The following is an 18,886-nucleotide window of genomic DNA, read 5'->3' on the forward strand; positions in this document are numbered from 1 at the left end:
GCAGCATCACCTCAACACTTTTCCTTTCACCCCAGAGCTTTCTCCCTCTAGAACCTGATTCCCCTCCCCCCTCCAAAATTCTCACTGCTAAGCTAAAGTCCTCAGATCATCACAATTAATGACCCCTACAAAAGCCGACAGATGTAATGAAAGTGTGCATCAGTTGACGAACAAGGGTACTGCAGTCCTACTGCTCCTACTTAAGAGAAAAGGACCAAGTACTGTGGTATTAGAAACAAATAAGAAAAAGATGGGGGCAGAAAAGAAAATGAAATTTCATCTATCCTATGTCTCAATCTCTTCCTGTAGATGTGAACATAAAGGACAAAACAGGATAGGAACACAGATACGAAGAACAGCATCACTTACCATTTCCTGAGATGCATACTTTGGATCTTTGGGATCAACTGACCAGTAGCAGTAATCAAAGCTGAAGGCCACAGTCTTTTCTCTCGAGTCCCAAGTGCCATCAAGCCTACTGTCAACCTGACAACAGAAAGAAAAAAGACAGAAAGACCAATTTACTTTGAAGTTGACCAAAAAGTAAGTATTTAAAAACTAACAGGAATTTTATCTAGGATCTGTATTGTGGAAAAGGAATGGCAAATAGTTTCTTCTCTTTATTCAATTTTCTTTGATGCTCAGAGTGAGGTGATGTCCATGACAGACCTGCTGAAGAATTTGTGCTGAAAGGTTCATTTACTACACCTAAGGTCCTCCAGGTTATATACAGTAAACATAATTTAGTGAACCTTCACAACATCTGTATTAGTGGGAAAGCTCTATAGCCCTTCTTATATTTTTCTGTCATTTTTTGGTTTCACTGAGAACTACATCACAGAAATGATGCCCAAAGTGAGAAAACAAAATGAATTTTCTCACTGCATAGTTGAAAATGCAGGTCTCTTCCTCTATTTCCCCTTTGCTTTGTGATGTTTGGAAGCTAATGCTTCTGTCACTGGGACTGCACATGACAAACCTAACCTTTACGGGTTGGTAATAACGGCAGTGAAGCCTTCCTAGCATAATAGTCAGAAATGGTGACTGAAATATTAAGGGAATTGTAAAAGTCTTTCTGAATAATTTTGCCCAACTAAGTTGTAATAAAACAGATAAGCTTATGAACAAGGAACTACATGTTGTTGATCTACTCATCAAAAGGAGAGTAATGAGTCAAAACATTACACAAAATTAACACCATCCACATGTAACCTAGCTGGTAACTTTATTGTTAAGCTTGACATTTTCAATAACATAAGCAGAAAAAAAGGTTTGTTATAGTTTAGCACCTAAACAAACTGCTTCACTAATGGCCCTAAAAGCTAGGGGTGACAGTAGTGTCTGCCAGGTTACTGGATAAAGGGCACTGTAAGTGCTGAACTCTGCCACTAGTTGTGAGGTTTACAGGGAAAATTAATTTACAGGCCCACCTGACAGGTTTGTGGTGGGTTTTTTTTTTAATCCAAGAAAGAGCAAAGCAAAAGAGAACAGAAATAATTTTTAAGTTATCTTTGAAGAAAAGAAGTTTCCTGTATTTTAAACCCCACATGATTCTAAAAGTCATCACATTGAAGCCAAAGTTTCCTTTAGGCAGAATTAACATCTTAATGAGCCTACTGATCGTCTTCAATAATGTCGCGATTCAGAGATATTTATGCAATTACCTTTTGCTTTCTTAGATCTTCTGCGGCAATAGGCAGAAGATAGCCTGGAGCACTGCCTTCCTATTGCAACATGTGAAAATAAAAAATAAAAAAATACCCCTCCACCTCAGGAAAAGCAGCCCCCGATCACAGTGGTGATTACCCTTCTAGGGAGAAGGGTTTTGTTTTGAACTACAAAGCACACCTGCCCCAGATACAACAATGGGAACCTTAGTGTATGAATATTAATTTATACACAAACTTGGATTCATGAAAGGCTGTCTAAATTTAGCTCATGCATAAAGCAAACTCACTCCCTTCACAAAACTCACCAATTACAAAACCTCAAGAGAGAAAACATCCACCAGCCGGCTCTTCCATCTCCAAATAACCCCTCTCGGCCTGCTACGAGCAGTCCGCCCCGCTGCTGTGGTTTCCCCAGTCTCCCAAGGCAGCCCACAGCTCCTCTTTAAACAAATAAAATAAAAAAAAAAAAAACCTAGGTCTAACGAGGCTCAGCTGGACACCATTAGGCAGCTGCAGGGCTGAGGCCTCCACCTGAGGAGAGAGGCCCTCGAGCGGGGCAGCCCCTGAGGCCCGGGTCCTCACGGCCCTGTGGCGGGGACCGAGGCCCTCCCGAGGACAGCCACCGGGAACGGAGAGCCTCGCACCCGGAGAATAAGCGTCTCCTCCAGAGCTTTATCACACGTATAAGGAATCGGGGAAAACTATTTCAGAAAGTAGCGAGTCTCAGACTCCGCAAATACAGCCTTTGAAAAGGAAATACATGGAAAATAAGCAACATTTTGCACCCATGAGACCTCTCACACCACCGGTATTTCTCCCTCTTCTTCCTTTAGAAAAGAACGCTCGTAGTCAATACAAAAATAAGTATAATGGAAATAAGATAAGTAGTTCAAATCTTTTAATTCAATTTTTGCCACTGTTTCTCTTCAAAACTTAATAAATTCTTTCTCTTGAACCAACAATACAGAATAACTGGATTGCTTGCACATATAAAGAAAAAAAAGAGACAAGAAATACAAAATGCACCCATCTTTTAGGACCCCCACAGTAATCCCAGTTATCCCACAGTTCATTTAGTTGCCTTTCAAGCAGAAACACGTTTGACAACATAAAATTGATTTGCTCCCATTCTATTAATTTAGTGAAGGACCGTGGCAGCTTTAAGTAGTACAAGAGTCTAAACCAAAGGGTTGATTCCCAGGCACGCCGGCCCCAGAGCTCTCACGGAGGATGACAGCTATACTCAGTTTATTCTTATAGCTCTTGGTCTTTTACCAAGGCCTGAAATGTAGCCGAACACGTTTAGCTCCATTTCACGCCAGTCAGTTGCACTCAGAGTGCAACTATGAGAGGAGGAAAGACACAGGGAAAGAAATTATCCAGATGTTAGTAACAGTAAGATAAGCACAAAATCCTGGACAATTTACTAACAGCTTTGAATGGTGGCACGCAGCCAGATTGCAGCAGCTTCGACAAATACAAAATACAGAAAATGCAGCTACATGTTATATCCCCTGTCTAAAAAAACCCAAAACACCCACAACCCCAAACCAAAACAACCCCCGCCACACACACTTTTGCTGCAATTATTCTCAAGCTGTGCCAGTTTAAACTTCTCCCTTAATATTTCTATTAGAATGGTAGAATAGCCAAGCAAACATAGAAAAGCATCAGGATCCTTATATGAGAAAGGGAAGACGACGAAAAGCATACCTTTATATTTCTGACTTTTGCCACTTTGTCGTCAACTTCTACAATCACTCTTCCTCCTTCTGCACTCTCTCTGGAAACAGAACATATTCAAAAATCCATTTAAAATATGAAGACACAGAAAGATGCATGTCAAGTTCGTAAACCCCAGAAATTTAACAAATTGCAAACCAGAAAGAGCTAAAAACCAGATACTCATAAGCCACTCCGTGACAGGAAGTAGCATTTGCGGATCTGCAGCCAGGTATCTCAATAGTAAAAGAACAAAACAGGACTGCGGTCATTAAACAGTTTCAAAGTGCTTGACCTAAATACTTTGTTAGGATTTTATTTCAAATCAAGAATTGTTGTTTTAAATTATGTTTACAAGGAAGTAGAGCGGAGCACGGGTAGACTGGCTGTGCTTTCTGGAGTACGGATCCATGTGATAGACCTGTGAGCCACAGGTGTTGTCAAGTTGTACTGTCTGATTTTTACCACATCATCCAAAGTGTTTGTTGTAGTCCTCAAAAAAGTACTCTTTAGCAAAACAAAACGGTCCTGAAATGTAAATGGACAGGATTGTTCCACAAGTGCAAAGAACCACACGCTTATACATACTGTCTGTATAAAACTCCCATTGAACACAGCTATGACTGGCTACCACAGCCAACTTCCACTTCCAAAGATGAGTCATATTAGAAAAGAATGAAAAAAGCATGTGGCCAAAGCAAAAAAAAAAAAACCACAAAACAAAAAAAACAACCAACACATTATTTCTGGGCTGACAGCATGATAGCTACTTGAAGTTAAGGATGCTCTTATTTATAGGTGAATTGATTCATATCCCTCTCAATAATTATAATGGATTTTTTTTATACATAGCAAGATAGAAATGAGGAAGACAAGGTCAGTGGCCTACTTATCTGACAGCAGAAAATAACCAAACACTTTCGTACTGAGAGGCTAATGCCTTTGTAAAGCTGGAAGAAATTGGTTTAGAAATAAAAATCAATTTTGCCCTTAGTACAATTTTGTCACACTTTGTTTAAAATCAAGCTGAAGGCCCAGACATTGTCATTTGAGATTAGCTGTATATATCTCCCCCGGTAATCAGCTGGATCGGTATCATCAGGTCAGTTAAAAACTAAGTAAGATAAAACAAGAGTTAGAAAATTCAAACCCAGTTGACCACCGTTCTTTCACGGCCCCAGATTTTAACAGATTTCCTTACACGTGTACAGAAGTATTTACTCCCCCACCGATTACAATCTCCTCCCACTGACAGCTCTAACTTCCAGGCAGCACGCAGCACAACGTGGCCTGCCTCTGGGGTCTCTCCTCTCTGGTTCTCAGTTTTTACCCCACGATTTCTGGACCAAAACAACATTCAAAACAATGCCTTAGGACACTTAGGACTTCCACAGAGACAATCACTGTAGCATTTGAGCTTTACAAACATAAAGAAGTTTTAAACACATTTCTGAGCATAGGCTGTCCCTGTTTTGCAAATAGAAAATAATGCAAAGTCTCTGTGCCTCACTTTACTAATTTTGAGCACCTGCCTTGAGACAGACTGAACTTATTACTTTCCGTAATACATACTTTTACCTGGCACTTCACATAGAAAATACAAGCACAGCTCCCAGAGGTTTTAGTTAAGCTGCGAGCCTTCAGCAGTTCAACATTAGCCACCAGCTCTGAATCAGACCCCAGGAGAAAGAGGAACACTCACAGGAGAGAGAATTTGCATTACGTATAGCTGGATACCAAATGGTGCATTATGTAGAGCTGAGGACGGAACAGAGGCCCCATAAGGCTCCCTAAAGAACAAATGAAGAAGGACAAGTGCCTAAGGATAGAGGCTGTGAGTAGCTAAGGAAGAAATTTGCAGCTGATGCATTTAATCTGTACACATCTGCAATTTCTTAGATGTTTTGAAAAGCAAGTATTTTCCAACACAAGTTTGGGGACTTGCATATCCACATACAGACCTCTGCCAGGTGAGCTAATGGACAAAGCTGACCGTTATCCTCTACAGCAGACCAGCTCTAAGAGGAAATGGGACATTTTGACAGAGAATTTCACAAGAATTTCAGAACAGCACAAGACGGACAAAACTGGGGGGATCCTTTGGAAGGGAGCTTGCTTCAGTTACGCATATTCTTTTCTCCATTGCCCCAGTATGATCTTGGCCCTATCCTGCTTCCTAATCCCATGAGCATTCCCTATTTTTCCATCCTACTGTTAACCCTTCAGTCTTATCACCCCGGTTACAGTTCACGGAGTTCCTCTCCTCCTCCCCCTATGCACATACATCATCCCTTACAGGTACCTGCCATCTCTTCTCTCTGGCATCTTGTCCACGGTCCCACATTCAATTTTAGTGTCTTCAGCTGCTCTGCAGGTCTCGGCTCCCTTCTCCTACTGCACTGTAGCTGGTTTTAGGCTGATCTCTCTGCTCCAAAGGTACACGATCCTACCTTCCTTGTCAGCTCTTCCAGTCTCTATCCCAATTTTACTTGTACACTCCACAACTGAATCAGAGTTTCTTCCTGGACACCAGCTGGGGTCAGCAAACAGATTATTGCAATTAAATGGGACAGAAGACCTTGTTCTCAGTTCCTATACCCAGGCTTCAGTTGTGGCTTGGACAACACTGAGCTCAATTTATCAAGGCAGTGCTCAACTGATGAGTTTTTTAACTTACGGGGATGGTGCAAGCGCAATTTCGTCAACACCAGAGAATACAAGCTCAGATGCACTCAGAGAAAGCAGATCCCTTAAAATTTTTACCTGCTATGTTCTTAGAAGTCTTCACTGAGCATGTTAAAAGAGTTTTAGTTGTTTAGAACTTGAGCAGAAATGGGTGGATTCAGATGGGGAATTAAAAAAATGCACACCAGATTTCCAATTTTAAATCAATTGGAAATTCAAATAAAAGATCACCGTAAGTTGCTTTTAAATTTTAATACCTAATTTTCCTTTAGCCTTATCTTCTGTAGCAGCTGAACCGTTCTGGTCAAAGCTTAAAAATAATTAAAAATATCTAGCCTGAGGCAGGCATTCATGCATGGAAGATTTCTACCCAAATGGTTGAAATCTGGCAAAGCTTTTAATAGTTTTAAATGCTAGGGTATTCTAATTGCAGACCTGAGGCAATCTCAAAACAAGCAGTGCTCCCAACCCCACCTATAATAATTACATGAAAGTCACTGCCTTCAGTCCACGTGCACTACACACAACCTTATGAATGAATGACTTTATGTGGGTTCTCATCGCCCGATGTTCTCCCAGGCCACAGTCATTACTGAAGATTCAAGATAAAGAAGAAATTCCAAACAGAAAGCCTTTGAAGTACAAGAATTTTTCATATATATATAAATTTATATACTCATATTTACATACTTATATTAAAATAAATATAAAACCAGTAAAATACAAACAACACAAAATAAAATTACCACACCACCTTTTACCACAGGGTAACGTGATTCCTCACTATGCAGCCAAAAAGCTCTATGCAGGAGTCTAGCAACTTTGTTCAAGTCTCACACGATAAGAAAGCCACCAGCAAACAGGGATAGAACTGAAGTCCCCCTTTGCTCTGGGTGCAGATCACAGCATACTTTATCTAGCTTAACTGCAGGCTGTTCCTGCAAGGGGCAATTCCTCTTCTCTGCTCCAACATCCCACACGTGTTCCCACTTCTTTTCTTGCATCTGATCTAGCAGTAACGCACCCATGCAATGACTCAGATCAGCTGTGATCAGAAAACAAACACACCAAAATAAATAATCAAGGTGCCACAGGGCCAGCGAGCCTTTCCAGAGCTCTGAACACAGCGGTCACACGGTTGCTAAGCCAAAGCAAGAGAAAGGGCAGGAACACGCAGTGGTGGGAATGGAGACCTTCCCTTCTGCAGCAGCTTACAGCCAGAGAGCACTGAGCATAAACAAAACTGGACCTGCAGCCGTTCCCAGCTCTACAAACTGTACATTCAGCCTCCCTGTAAACATGTCTTTATTCCACCCTTCTTTTAGGTACAAACCAGATAATTCTGGGAAAGAAAGCAGTTTAATATATAAAGCCCAGGAGGCAAAGCAGACTCACAGCTGTTCTAGATGTTCTGACCTTAACTCCAGATTGCAAACACTACAAAAGCGCTCTCAGCAAAAATTGTGTTTCTGAGTACGCTCTTACACATATGTGCGCCGCAGTTTGCATTTGACTGATAAAACATCAGTCATCCTTAGGAATGGGTGCTCTGTTCCACAGCTATGAAAGCTGTATTCCTTGTACCAATAAAATCCATTCCAAAGTACGCTAAACACATTTGACTTCTGCTGCTCAGAAGCCACAGTGAGTGGCTTAGTTTCCCCATCCTCCTTTCTTCCCCACTTCTTGAAAAATTAATGCTACGTTTGGGAAGCGCCTCTCTTCTTCTAAATTGCTTTGTACAGATAACTCATTTGCATGCAAAGATAGAACTGTAGAAAGACCATTTAATGGTACATGTCCCAGGAAAAGCCTGGATCTTCTCAGACACAGAAAGTTTCAGAGAAATGCAGACCCAGCGACAGAACGGCGACACAAGTACAGAATGCAGTGGCAGGGCTGCAACGGGGAGCTACAAGAGAGACCAGACAGAAGCAAAGCTGCTGTGGCAGTCCAAAAAACAGGGGCAGCCCAAGGGAAAATCTCCTCATAACATTTGCTGTTCCTATGACAAATCATTTCTGCAGCCAACGTGTAAAGCTAATGCAACCCCAGCGGGACAAGAGGCACTCTGCAAGACCTGGAAGAACGAGCTAGTGGAAAAGAATCACGGGAGGATCAAGACCCGCAAGAGGGACATTTCCACAGCTTGCTGGACCTCACTGAGACGAGTTCGGAGACCGAGTACAGAAGTGCAAGTAGGTATACAGAGCTGGAGGAAGCAGTGGGTAGAAAAAAAGGGGGCAGTTGTTTGTTTTAGGCTTTATAAAATTTGCCCCACTTCTCCTCCACCCTCTCAAATAATAGTCAGGCACTTGGAGAACAAAGGAGCTAACTTTTTAAAGTCGCCTGTTTATTTTAAAAACATGCACATGCAGTAAAGCAAAAATATTGAAGTCATTAGCGGTAGTCATGTCATACAACACAGCTTCTACAAATACAGACCACCAAATGCTCACCAAAGTAAGCAAATATACTAAAGCCAATATATAGCATTCAAGTACATGAGAAATCTTAAATCATTTTTGAAAGAATTGAGTATGTGTCTACTCATACAAACTTTGAAAATAACCCTGCAGTGCAATCGTTGCAAGCACTTACGGTTTGCCACCAATTCCCATCACCCAAGTTAACTCCAAACCCAATCTCAACCTGTACTGAGGCAGAGGACCTCAAAAGCGGTATGGCCACAGTACCAATCCCTCCCCTCTCGCAGACATTTTTGCTGATTCGGGCAATCATGTCAGTTCTGTTTTTTGGAAGAATTCCCTTTAGTCTTTTTTCTAGACTTTTCTAGGAAAAACGTAGCCTTCTGCGGCTTACTGTGACAGATATTTTCACACTCTGCTTACAAATACAACCAAAAGCACACCCATAGCAAGCTCAGCAGGATGCATGCCAGCAGTCACTGCTGCTGTCTCCGGGACTCTGTCACTTCCCAGGATGTGACCCATAGCCATGACAGCCTATAAGTAAGGTTCAACATTTACCAAACTACACCACTTGTACCTGGGACACTTTGTGCCATCTAATGGCACCCCTATGCAGTCACCATGCCTGCAGCTGCAGAATAATCCTGAGGCAAATCTAACCCAAGCTTTTTCTTGGTCATAAAGTCTAAAGGTTTTAAGGGGAAAAGTTCAGGGAGTATTCAGATTTATCTTTTCCTTCCCATTAACAGTATATCGTAAAGTGTCTCTGCCTCCTGTTTATTGGTGGCCTTGGCAGAGGTATCTTTGAGAAGCTGCCACCTTTGCACCTCCTGAGTGACTGACCTGGGCCACAGAAACAAAGAAACAAACAATGCAGGGTATTTTCTACTTTATTTTTTAAGTTATGCTAGTCTTCAGAGAACCCTGCCCCACACAAAATGGGTTGAGGACACATCTGTTGAGAGACCAAGTGTGCAATGAGAAGAGCAATTAAGACTCCATGCTGGTCCACCAGAAACTGCAGAGAAGAATGTCAAAGCCTTCAGCCATTAGAGCTTCTGCACTCTACTGACAAGTTAAGGTACCTACAACCACAACCTTCCCAAACACAGCATCTCTCCACGACACCAGCATAATCTGTGTCCTTATCCCTACTGCTGTAAACTGTGAAAGTCAAGACCTTTTAACAGTACGAACATCCTCACTTTGGCTAATACAGGTTTTTTTTTTTTTAAAGTATCAATAATCAATAAATTTACCTAAAGTTTGTTTTCAGTGTTTTTCATTATTTAGTACTACCCAATATACTATTTTGGGTATTTCTCTTTAAGTCATAATTGTTTTACTGTGTCTTGCAAAAGAGGAGTGCACACCCAGTTAGCAATCCTCCTACCAAATTCAGAACAGATGTTTATAAATAATTTAAAAATCTATACTGAAGCCAAGTACATAGAGTTCACCGAGACAGCACGCTGCTATACTAGACATGCTGCTTAAGTTATCTTTCAAGGCTACTCCTAGCTGCATAGAGCTTTCATTGGCTCTGATAATGGCTAACGCAATCTGATAAGCAAAAATCACCATTCCTAGCAATCACCATCATCTTCGTGTGGTTTCCCCCTATTCTTTGCAAATATTATAAAGCAACAAAAATAGTAATATTTGGTGCAGAGATAAACATGAGGCATTGTCAGTGCTCTTTTCAGATACAGGCCTGCCTCAAACAGTTAAAGTCGTCTTAATCTTACCAGATTTTTGCTATATATATTCATGAGCTAGGAGAGGAAGCACAGGATGGCCTCCTGCGGTCACAGTAAGCTCTGCAATCCTGCCCATGTGAATGGCACAGTACAAGAAGAGTGTTCCTGTCTGCACCATCTCCCAAGAGCGCCAGGCATCTTCCTTGAGCAATCCAAGGCAGAAATACTCCTGATGATCCATCAGTGCTTTGAACAGCTGTGGAATAATGATGCTTTCTCTTTCACACAGAGGCATTGAGGGGAGGAGGGAAGAGGAGAGGAAAAAGTCTTTTCATCTGTCATACCACCAGCATTTAAGGAAGCACGAAATAAGGAGGATTTACAACAAAGTACAGTCCAGTTAGTCCAATTTCATCCACCCTTGATTTGCCAACTGTTTACTGAGTAATGAGATAGTATAATTCACGGACTTTTGCATCAAAGAAATTCTGTGCAAAAGCCGTGATTTCCATGCAAACCAGAATTTGGATACAGTGGTCAGTTTTCATTCCACCAGGACAGAACTTCAGTCTGTGATCGTAGTTAAACAGATGACTGTGACACTGAATGCGGCTCTGCACTGTCTTATCTCTCTTGCTTAGGTACCTCTTTCATCAAAAAGCAGCTACTACAATAAAGTCTTAAATTCCAAAAACAGAGGTGCAAAACTCCATTATTTTGTTTAAAATCTATGCTACAGATAGGAAGATGGCAGGAAAATTTTAGGAGTGCACTACTTTTTAAATTCCACATAAAGCATTGGACTAAAGAAAAGGAAACTGGGGAAATCCCACCCAAAACTCACATAAATTCTTTGTGCACAGTGGTGGTGTCTCACCATGTATTGCACAAAGGTTCCACAAGATTAGCATCCAACCTCTGCACCATTCCCCAGGGGAGATGCGCAGCGAGCTCTACGCGTGCAGTCACGTCACCTTGCATTACTACAATTTCTCTCAGATAGAGTATGTGGTCTTAGAGAACAAAACTGGCCATGGCTCTGGCCAGGTTATTTAATGACATTGTGCCCCATTTTTCTTTGCTGCATACAAAAAATCTGATTCCTGCTCCAAAACATTCTGACACTCATAAAGTATTCTTAGGACTTGGGAGGAAAAGCGTTCTACGAAAATGCAAAATATTAGAAGGCTTCCAAAAACCGGTTTTGCTGTTGTTGCTTCAGGACATTGTTGTAGCTGCTTTTGCCCAGGCAACAAGGGAAGTGAAAGAAGGGAAGAAGAGACTGTCAGCCTCTAACTCTGGGAAGTAAACCGCCGGTAGCTAGCGCCTTGTCCTCCTGGCTTAAGTGAGTACATGCACAGTATTGTCACATAAAATCAGCAGAAGCATCATCTTCTGTGGAATGGGCGGTGGTGGCCACTCAGGACATGCACAGTCCTGCCCTTTTAAAGGGGTAGAAAGTCTGCCCTTTACCAAAGTTAGAAAACTTGCTTCATGCAACTACAAGAAGAATACAATCTGGGAAGGGTCGCTGATGCAGGACCCTTATAAAAACATGGGTGTGACTTACGAAAACCCCCTGCGAGTGCCAAGTACGGATACTAAGAGAAAAGAGCAGCCACCTCAATGACAGTTTACATGAAACTTTAAATAATAGACTAGGCAAAGCAAAATAACTAATTTGAGAGAGAGAGAGAGGAAAAGATGTCAAGATAACCTTAACAATAGGCTAGGTTACAAAACAGGATACACAAATGTTAAAATACATTTGTTTGGGAGAGGGACCTCCTCTCTATAAACACAAAATTAGAATCTCAACTTTTCTTTTAAAAATCCCAACTCTTCTGTGGGAAAAAAGCTTGTAATCATGAGCAATGCATAACCAATGCAGTTTGTGCAGATTTTCAGACAGCAACTCTTGGAGGCCTGAGACAGCTCTTTCCCACCATTAGGTACCAACCTCAAAACCCACGGCTTTTGGGACAGAGTTCAGCTACCACCACCTGAAGAAAGGGACTGTCGTGTAACAGAGGGACACAGAGGAACAACAGTCACTCAGCTATCACAGTAGAGAAAAGTAGATAAAAGCCCGCCATTTGTCTAGGTGTGAGAGGACGACAGCACCAAGGTAGCAAGGAATATATCTACTAAAATATATGATGGAGAAGGCTAAGGAAACAAGGTCAGGGTAGAAGACAGACGCTTCGCTATACTGTGTTCAATGGCCTGCCTTAGTCTAAACCATGGAATAGCATAAGAAGTATCTAACAGTCCTAAGCAAGCTAAAAGGTGTTTTCTGCTCTTGCCTGTTACCTGTTTTTTCCTATATTTATACCTTTTCTTTTCACAGATACGTTCTGGTCCCTTTGTCATTTTCTTCAAAGAAAGCAGTATTTTGTCTTGTATTTGAAAATTACATCCATGTGGAACATATTGTGAATACCTATAAAACAAAATTATACTACATCCATTTTCCAGAGAATTTTTGACTGCAATGTATTTCTTGTGCTAATGTAAAATATGTACAGATTTCTAAGGAAGTTATTTTCATTTACATACAGTAAAGCAGTTAATAGAGATTATGGCAATATTCCATTAACAGAGAGCTAATTTATCCAACACACAGTTGGGTCACAGAGCAAAGTTTAAGTCAGCTCAAGAAAAGTACCAAAAAGAAGAAAAAAATCTTCCCATCTAGCTTTAGAAATATAAAAGAAAACAAATGTTCTCTCCTTGCAAAGAAAGATAAGTACAAACACTTTTTAAACACCATCCAAAAAGCACAGAAAAGCTAACTTAAGCAGAAGTTGAAGTTGTAAACAAAAATAAACTGTATGAATACTAATGATGCCAATATCTTGTGTCATTATACACTTGCATCAAACACATTTGAAGTAGTGTATCACAACAACAGTTTGAATAAAGTAGGGTCATGGCTTCTTTGTTTTTAAAAATGTAATTGGAAAAGGTTTTGAAATGTTAACATAAACATCTATAGCTATCTTTCCTCAGAATACATTCCTCTTACCACTGACATCATGAAGTCGGTTCAGATAGTGCTTAAAAAGGGCAGCACTGAGCAACTAGTAAGAAATAAACATTTTAAAAGGAATATGCTTGAATAAGTAAAACAATCACATTTGCTTTGGCAGGGGTAAGAGGGAGAACAACAATAACCTCCAATCTGCTGTTGCTTTAATTTTATTTTGATGCAGCGTTTAACATCAGTTATGCGTAAGATTCAAAGCATGTTTTCTACAAAAGTTATCACTCTTGTCAGCAGTAGGCAATATTGCTCTATCTAAGTTCTTGTGGTTATACACAAGCGTGTAGATTAGCTAATAGCACAGTCTATAAAACAGCAAAAAGTCTTGCTTACATAATAATCCTTCCTTTTACTTACCACAACGTGATTAGAAAGAGCAAAGGAGGCGGACCACAGCACAGAGACTAGTTAAGGAAGCTGACCCTGCAGCAGATTAATAAAGGCATACCCAGCACAAACCAACAGTGATTTACTTTGCGTCATTTCCAGAATGATGCTTAAAGTAATTTTCTTTTTCCAGATAACTTTCCTTTTGAATAGAAATTAATTTTACATGTTTACATCATAATGCACTGATCAGCTGAGCTCCTCTCTCACCTGTTCGCTGCAGCTATGCTCAACGCACCGCTCAGGTTGGCCTGGCACACCCAGCACATTTCTGGAAATTCTAAGAAACTTTCCCTACCGTGCAAGACAATTCCCTCCCAGCCTTGGGCTTGCTCACACCCATCAACTGTGTTCTTAGGAGCTCAAACTTAACTCCACCACCCCTATCCCACCCTCAAGCTTCATCACCTGCTGCATCCCAGGAAGGTGATTAGAGAGCTATGCCATACAGAGCTGCAGTAACGAGGAAAACTGCTGCTGCAGCTCAGACTCTGATAGTAAACACCTGCACAGCTGGGAGTGAGGTTCAGCTTTGCTGCTTGGGACTGCCCCAACGTTTCTTTGATGCTCTTATTTGCCAATGTGTGGAGGACAAGCTCAGGAATCCTGAGGGGATTGGGAAATAAACAGCTGGCCAGGAGGCTTCGAGATACAGCTTGGAAACAATGCAAAGCAGAGAAAGGCAAAGGGCAGCTTTCAGGTTAATCAACCTGTTCAGCAACTCTTTCGGGTGACATGTCTATGAGGTTCATAGAGGATGGGAGAGTTCATTTGTGAGTTATTAAAGACACCAGGAAAGACCCTTTCAAATAAGAGCTCCTTGCCAGTCTCTCCTTTTCCAGGCACAGAGGCAGCTGAAAAGTGGAGAAGATATTTTCAACAGCAGAATATGTCTTCTGTTTTGCTGGGTCCTGCACAAGTATCTCCCAAACTTCAGGGCCCAGCAAAGTACTTTAAACTCTCAAAAAGTGTCACAGGGCAACTTGCACGCCCTAGCATCAAGTTTTTAACTTACACCACTATAATTTTACAATTCAATTAAACAAAGTTGCTGTGAATGATTTTACCCAGGCCTCAATGCACAATCCGTGAAGGAATGCAACGTCTTCTAGTCACTGCTGCATGCTAAAAAGAGACTCCTATAGTAATGCATGAGGCTTTTCGTTGTGGTATAGAGCACTGTTTTTTAAAACCCTTCTTTCCCATCTTTAAGACTACTTACATGGCAGTTCTCAAACTACGCTGAGACAAGGGAATAGAAGCGTGCCCAAGCGAGCTGAGACCAGCTGGATGCAGAGCAGAAGATGCAGAGGAAGCGGATGATGGAGGAAAAGGCATGAGGCAGCTGAGCTCCATCCCAGCTGTACTGCCCTGGACACGCTGACCGCTCCCCTCCCCGAGGGCCTCCCACGCACAGACACAGCCCTCCCGTCCTCCTCTCCCACAACGCAGGGCTGAGGTCCACCGAAAGAGCAATCAACCAGGTACTGGAATTGTGATGGGATACCACAGGGACAAACATTTTTGAAACTAGCAGCACATAAAAACTAGCATTGGTTTCTGCTGGCCTACAGAAATAGTCAAAGGGCAGGTCTAACGCTGCAGGTGTTACCGCAGCACGCAAATACCCAACAGAGGTTTAAGCAAGCTACCCAGGCACAAGGAGAGCCCTAGACACAGTACGGAAATACTTGAAGGGTAATGCACCCTCTTTCTCAGCCAGTCACACTATTGCCAGGTCTGGAGGGGGAGATCTGGTATCACAGCCCCACGCTGCAGAGCGTGGTGTTGGCACACTCCGCGGCAGAAATCAAGAAAGAAAAAGAAACAACATTCCTAGTTCACATAGTTACGTGCTAGCATTGAAAGTGGTTTCCATCAACAGCTTCTGACTGACAGCCAAAAATAACATGACACTTTCCTGACAAAAGTTTAATATCTAAGAGACCAAGCATTAAGATAGCCGGAAATAAACTGTAAAGGCATTTCATCAGTTCCCAGCTCCTACTTAACACCTGATTATTACCTATCGCTATAGCCAATTTATAGCACCCACTCAAGCTTCCATATTTCGTTCTGAGGGAGAAATGTATTTACACAGAACACATATCCATGTAACCACAAAGTAACAAATCTCTTTTAGTATGTAGAATAGTAAATGTATAATAAAGACTTTTTAAAAGCACTGTCACTCCAGGGAACACACTTGAGGGAATTCACTCCCAGGACAACATTTTGGTGATAAAAAAAATCATTTAGTCTGTTACAGAATGACTGATGACATTATGAAGAAGATTGGTTACAAGCTATTTAAAGTTTAGGCAAAGGAAAAACTTCTGCATTCTGTATAACCGTACTCACTTTATAACTATGGGGGATTATTTGCGCATAGGAGCTCTCTGTCAAAGAATGCATTGTGACGGGCGCCGTACAGGCACAGAACAAAAAGACCACTCTTTGCCTTATGCTAAATAACAAGTTGCAGATGTGATTAATATGGTTTATATAAAAAATGGAAACTTTAAACAGAAAACGGGATTTTATGAACTCCCATATTAACATATTTTAACATCTGAATATTCTGTAAATTTTAAGATGCAAAACCAATATTCATCTGCCATTGTAAATTAAATGAAAAGAAACAATGAGCAAGTAAAGTTTGTACGATAGCCTAGAAACAACCAACTAACCCTCTAGTTCTAGCCTTTGCCCGCAGCTTTTCAATTTTTGGGACTCTTAAAAAACAAAGTTTAGTATTTTTGGCTGGAACTGCAATTGTACACATTACAGTACTTCAACCCAGTTGAATTGAAATTTTTATGCAGGAAGTTTTTCTTTTTAAAGCACCTAAGAGATCCTAGGAGCTCTGGCAACATGGGTACCTGTTAGAGGCAATCACAGCATGTGTGTATAGAGAGGGTGAGAGGCTTGTGTGACCACAATATGGAAGCGGTATAAGAAGCTGGAATAGAAAAAGCAGGCCCCTATCCCCACTAAGAGCTTTAGTCCTTTCGATCTCTATCAAGATTACTTTAAGCCTTCATATTTTTGGTATTTGCCTTGAAGTCACTGCATTTGGACAATTTTGGTCAAGGCTAGAAAGCAAGTTCTCGTGTCAGAGCCTTCACAGAGAACATCCAATCACTTTCCCTCCCCTTTTATAAAATATAAAAATCCATCTTGAAATGCTTTTGCTGACTTCAGCTGTGGCAACACAGCACAAGGAATAAATGGCCTTTGGGGTCAAATACTGCAAGACTGGTCTCTGCCTCCCCACCCCATCAGTTACGCTGCCACAGGTTGAGTAGATGGAATTATTTAACAGTCTCTTCTCATATTACCTCCTGGGTCTCCACTCTCACCTTCGTACAAACATTCCCGTTTCAGCACCAGATCAGTCTCTCCCCTGTGCGGGAGGCTGTCCACCCTTCTGATCCCACCCTCCTCTCCAAGATACTCCTGACCAAACAGCTGGCCCATGCTGACTGTGTTGAAGGTTTTCCTGTTTATCACACCTTATCTGACAGTTATAGGTGCGGTTTAATGCTATAATGATATATGCACTGTTATGCACCGCTTAAAGCTACCCATCGCGGAAGAAACATTAAGACAGACGTGGTGCGAAGTTCCTCGCCAGGGAGGGTCTGGTGAGAGGGAAGATTACACCCCTGCCGATTCAGTCTTTGGCCTCTCTTCCCCAGCTGCTAAGAAACAGTCATTTTAACTTAAGTCTACAGGACCCTACTAAGTCCACTACGTAATTGCAAATAGGCAGCCAAATGCTATTGTGGAAGAAACAAATACGTCATTGACTGCACAATGAAATACATCCCCAAGTCAGACTTTTAAATACTTTCAATCTCCACCAAACCCTTCAAGACTGAACCAAAAGGGTCCTATGGTCTGCATAACTTAATATCGTTACCAAATTGTCATTTAATGTTAATACTTAGCAATTGTATACTGTTTTTTGTTTCTAGAGAGCGTAATGGCAATTTATTTAACCAGTAAATACTAAGAATGACTAACAATACAGAAGAAAATAAAAATCAAAGAGCATCTCCAACACTAAAGCAAGACTAAGCAATGAAAGGCTAAACTTAGCTTACTTCTGTGTGCAACTCTTCTTACAATATGCCAGTATCTATTAAAATCTGTTCCATTCACAGCTGTGCAATAAATCCGAATAATATTACCCAATCTGTTTTTTAATGAAATTATGGACAAAATCTTTTTTAATTCAGTTAGTTTTGAGTTAAAGGTAAAATATATTGAAAACCTGCAAAATTCTTTCCACCTTTCCCTTTTTATATTTAAGACTAGCAGGTTTGGTTTTTTTAACTTTATTCAACACTGTCTGGTATCTTGTCTGGCAAAAAATCCATAAACAAATAGGAATTTAAAAGTGCAAAATATGCTACTGTACTGCCGGCTAAACGAGTAGGGTAGTCTTCAGGCTGGGCAACTCTTGAAGAATCATTTTCTGTACTACATGGAAGAGTCATTTATCACAGGAGTCAGCGCAGTCAGAAACAACGTGAGTGACACACGCTAAAAACAAAGACAGCATCAAAGACCGGCCCGCAGAGCTCATACCACATCTCAAACCATTTCTGCCTGAAGTGCTACAGTGCCTTTCTCTAACAGGAGGAGTAAATTACCAGCCACTGAAATTTTGGCTGCTTGCTTTTTCTCTTTCTTTTCCTCCCCGAATTTCCAAAGTCTGCAAGGTTTTAATTATGTATTACATCCAAACAACACCACAGCGTTGTGCTACAGCATCTTTTTGTTTGTGGGAGTTGTCTTCGAGCCGTATCACTTAGCTTTTGGGATTTCTATTGGAGCCAAGCAAGCCGGGGAGGGAGCGGAGCTGAGCGACAATGGGAATATCCGGCTCTGCCTCCCGCTGGAAAAAACAGCAACAACAAAAGGGGAAGGGAAGATTCCCTTACACGGGATGACAATTGTCCTATTTTGGGTCCCTCAGGAAGAGGGAAGTCAGCCCAACAGCTCCAGTGGGTGACTCTTCCAAGAAAACTTTCCAAGCTATTTGGTGACCCGGAGAGAAGAGTCCTGCCGCTCCGCCTACCTCACCGTTAAGCTCCCCAGCGCCTGCTGTCCCTCCCTCAGTCCCAGCTAAGCCACCCCACAGCGGCGATCCCGTCCCCGGTGACAGGACCGGCGGCATCCCGCCGCCCCTCGCAGCCGTCCCGTATCTGCCCCGCCGCCGCCGCGCCGACCGGG

The 18,886-nt window shown here is 41.6% G+C and overlaps 1 protein-coding gene across 1 annotated transcript in view; it reads right to left on the minus strand.

Annotated features, from left to right (window-relative positions):
- STARD9 (StAR related lipid transfer domain containing 9) overlaps positions 1-18,886 on the minus strand; it is a 123,038-nt gene that overhangs the window by 96,709 nt on the left and 7,443 nt on the right. The window contains exons 7-10 of the mRNA XM_075152051.1: positions 12,545-12,652; positions 3,384-3,453; positions 1,665-1,724; positions 370-486 (exon numbers count right to left, since the gene is read on the minus strand). Coding sequence (XP_075008152.1) covers positions 370-486; positions 1,665-1,724; positions 3,384-3,453; positions 12,545-12,652 — 355 coding nt within the window. The remainder of the gene's footprint in view (positions 1-369; positions 487-1,664; positions 1,725-3,383; positions 3,454-12,544; positions 12,653-18,886) is intronic.

This window comes from Calonectris borealis, chromosome 5 (genome assembly GCF_964195595.1).
Source record: "Calonectris borealis chromosome 5, bCalBor7.hap1.2, whole genome shotgun sequence".
Lineage (NCBI taxonomy): Eukaryota > Metazoa > Chordata > Aves > Procellariiformes > Procellariidae > Calonectris > Calonectris borealis.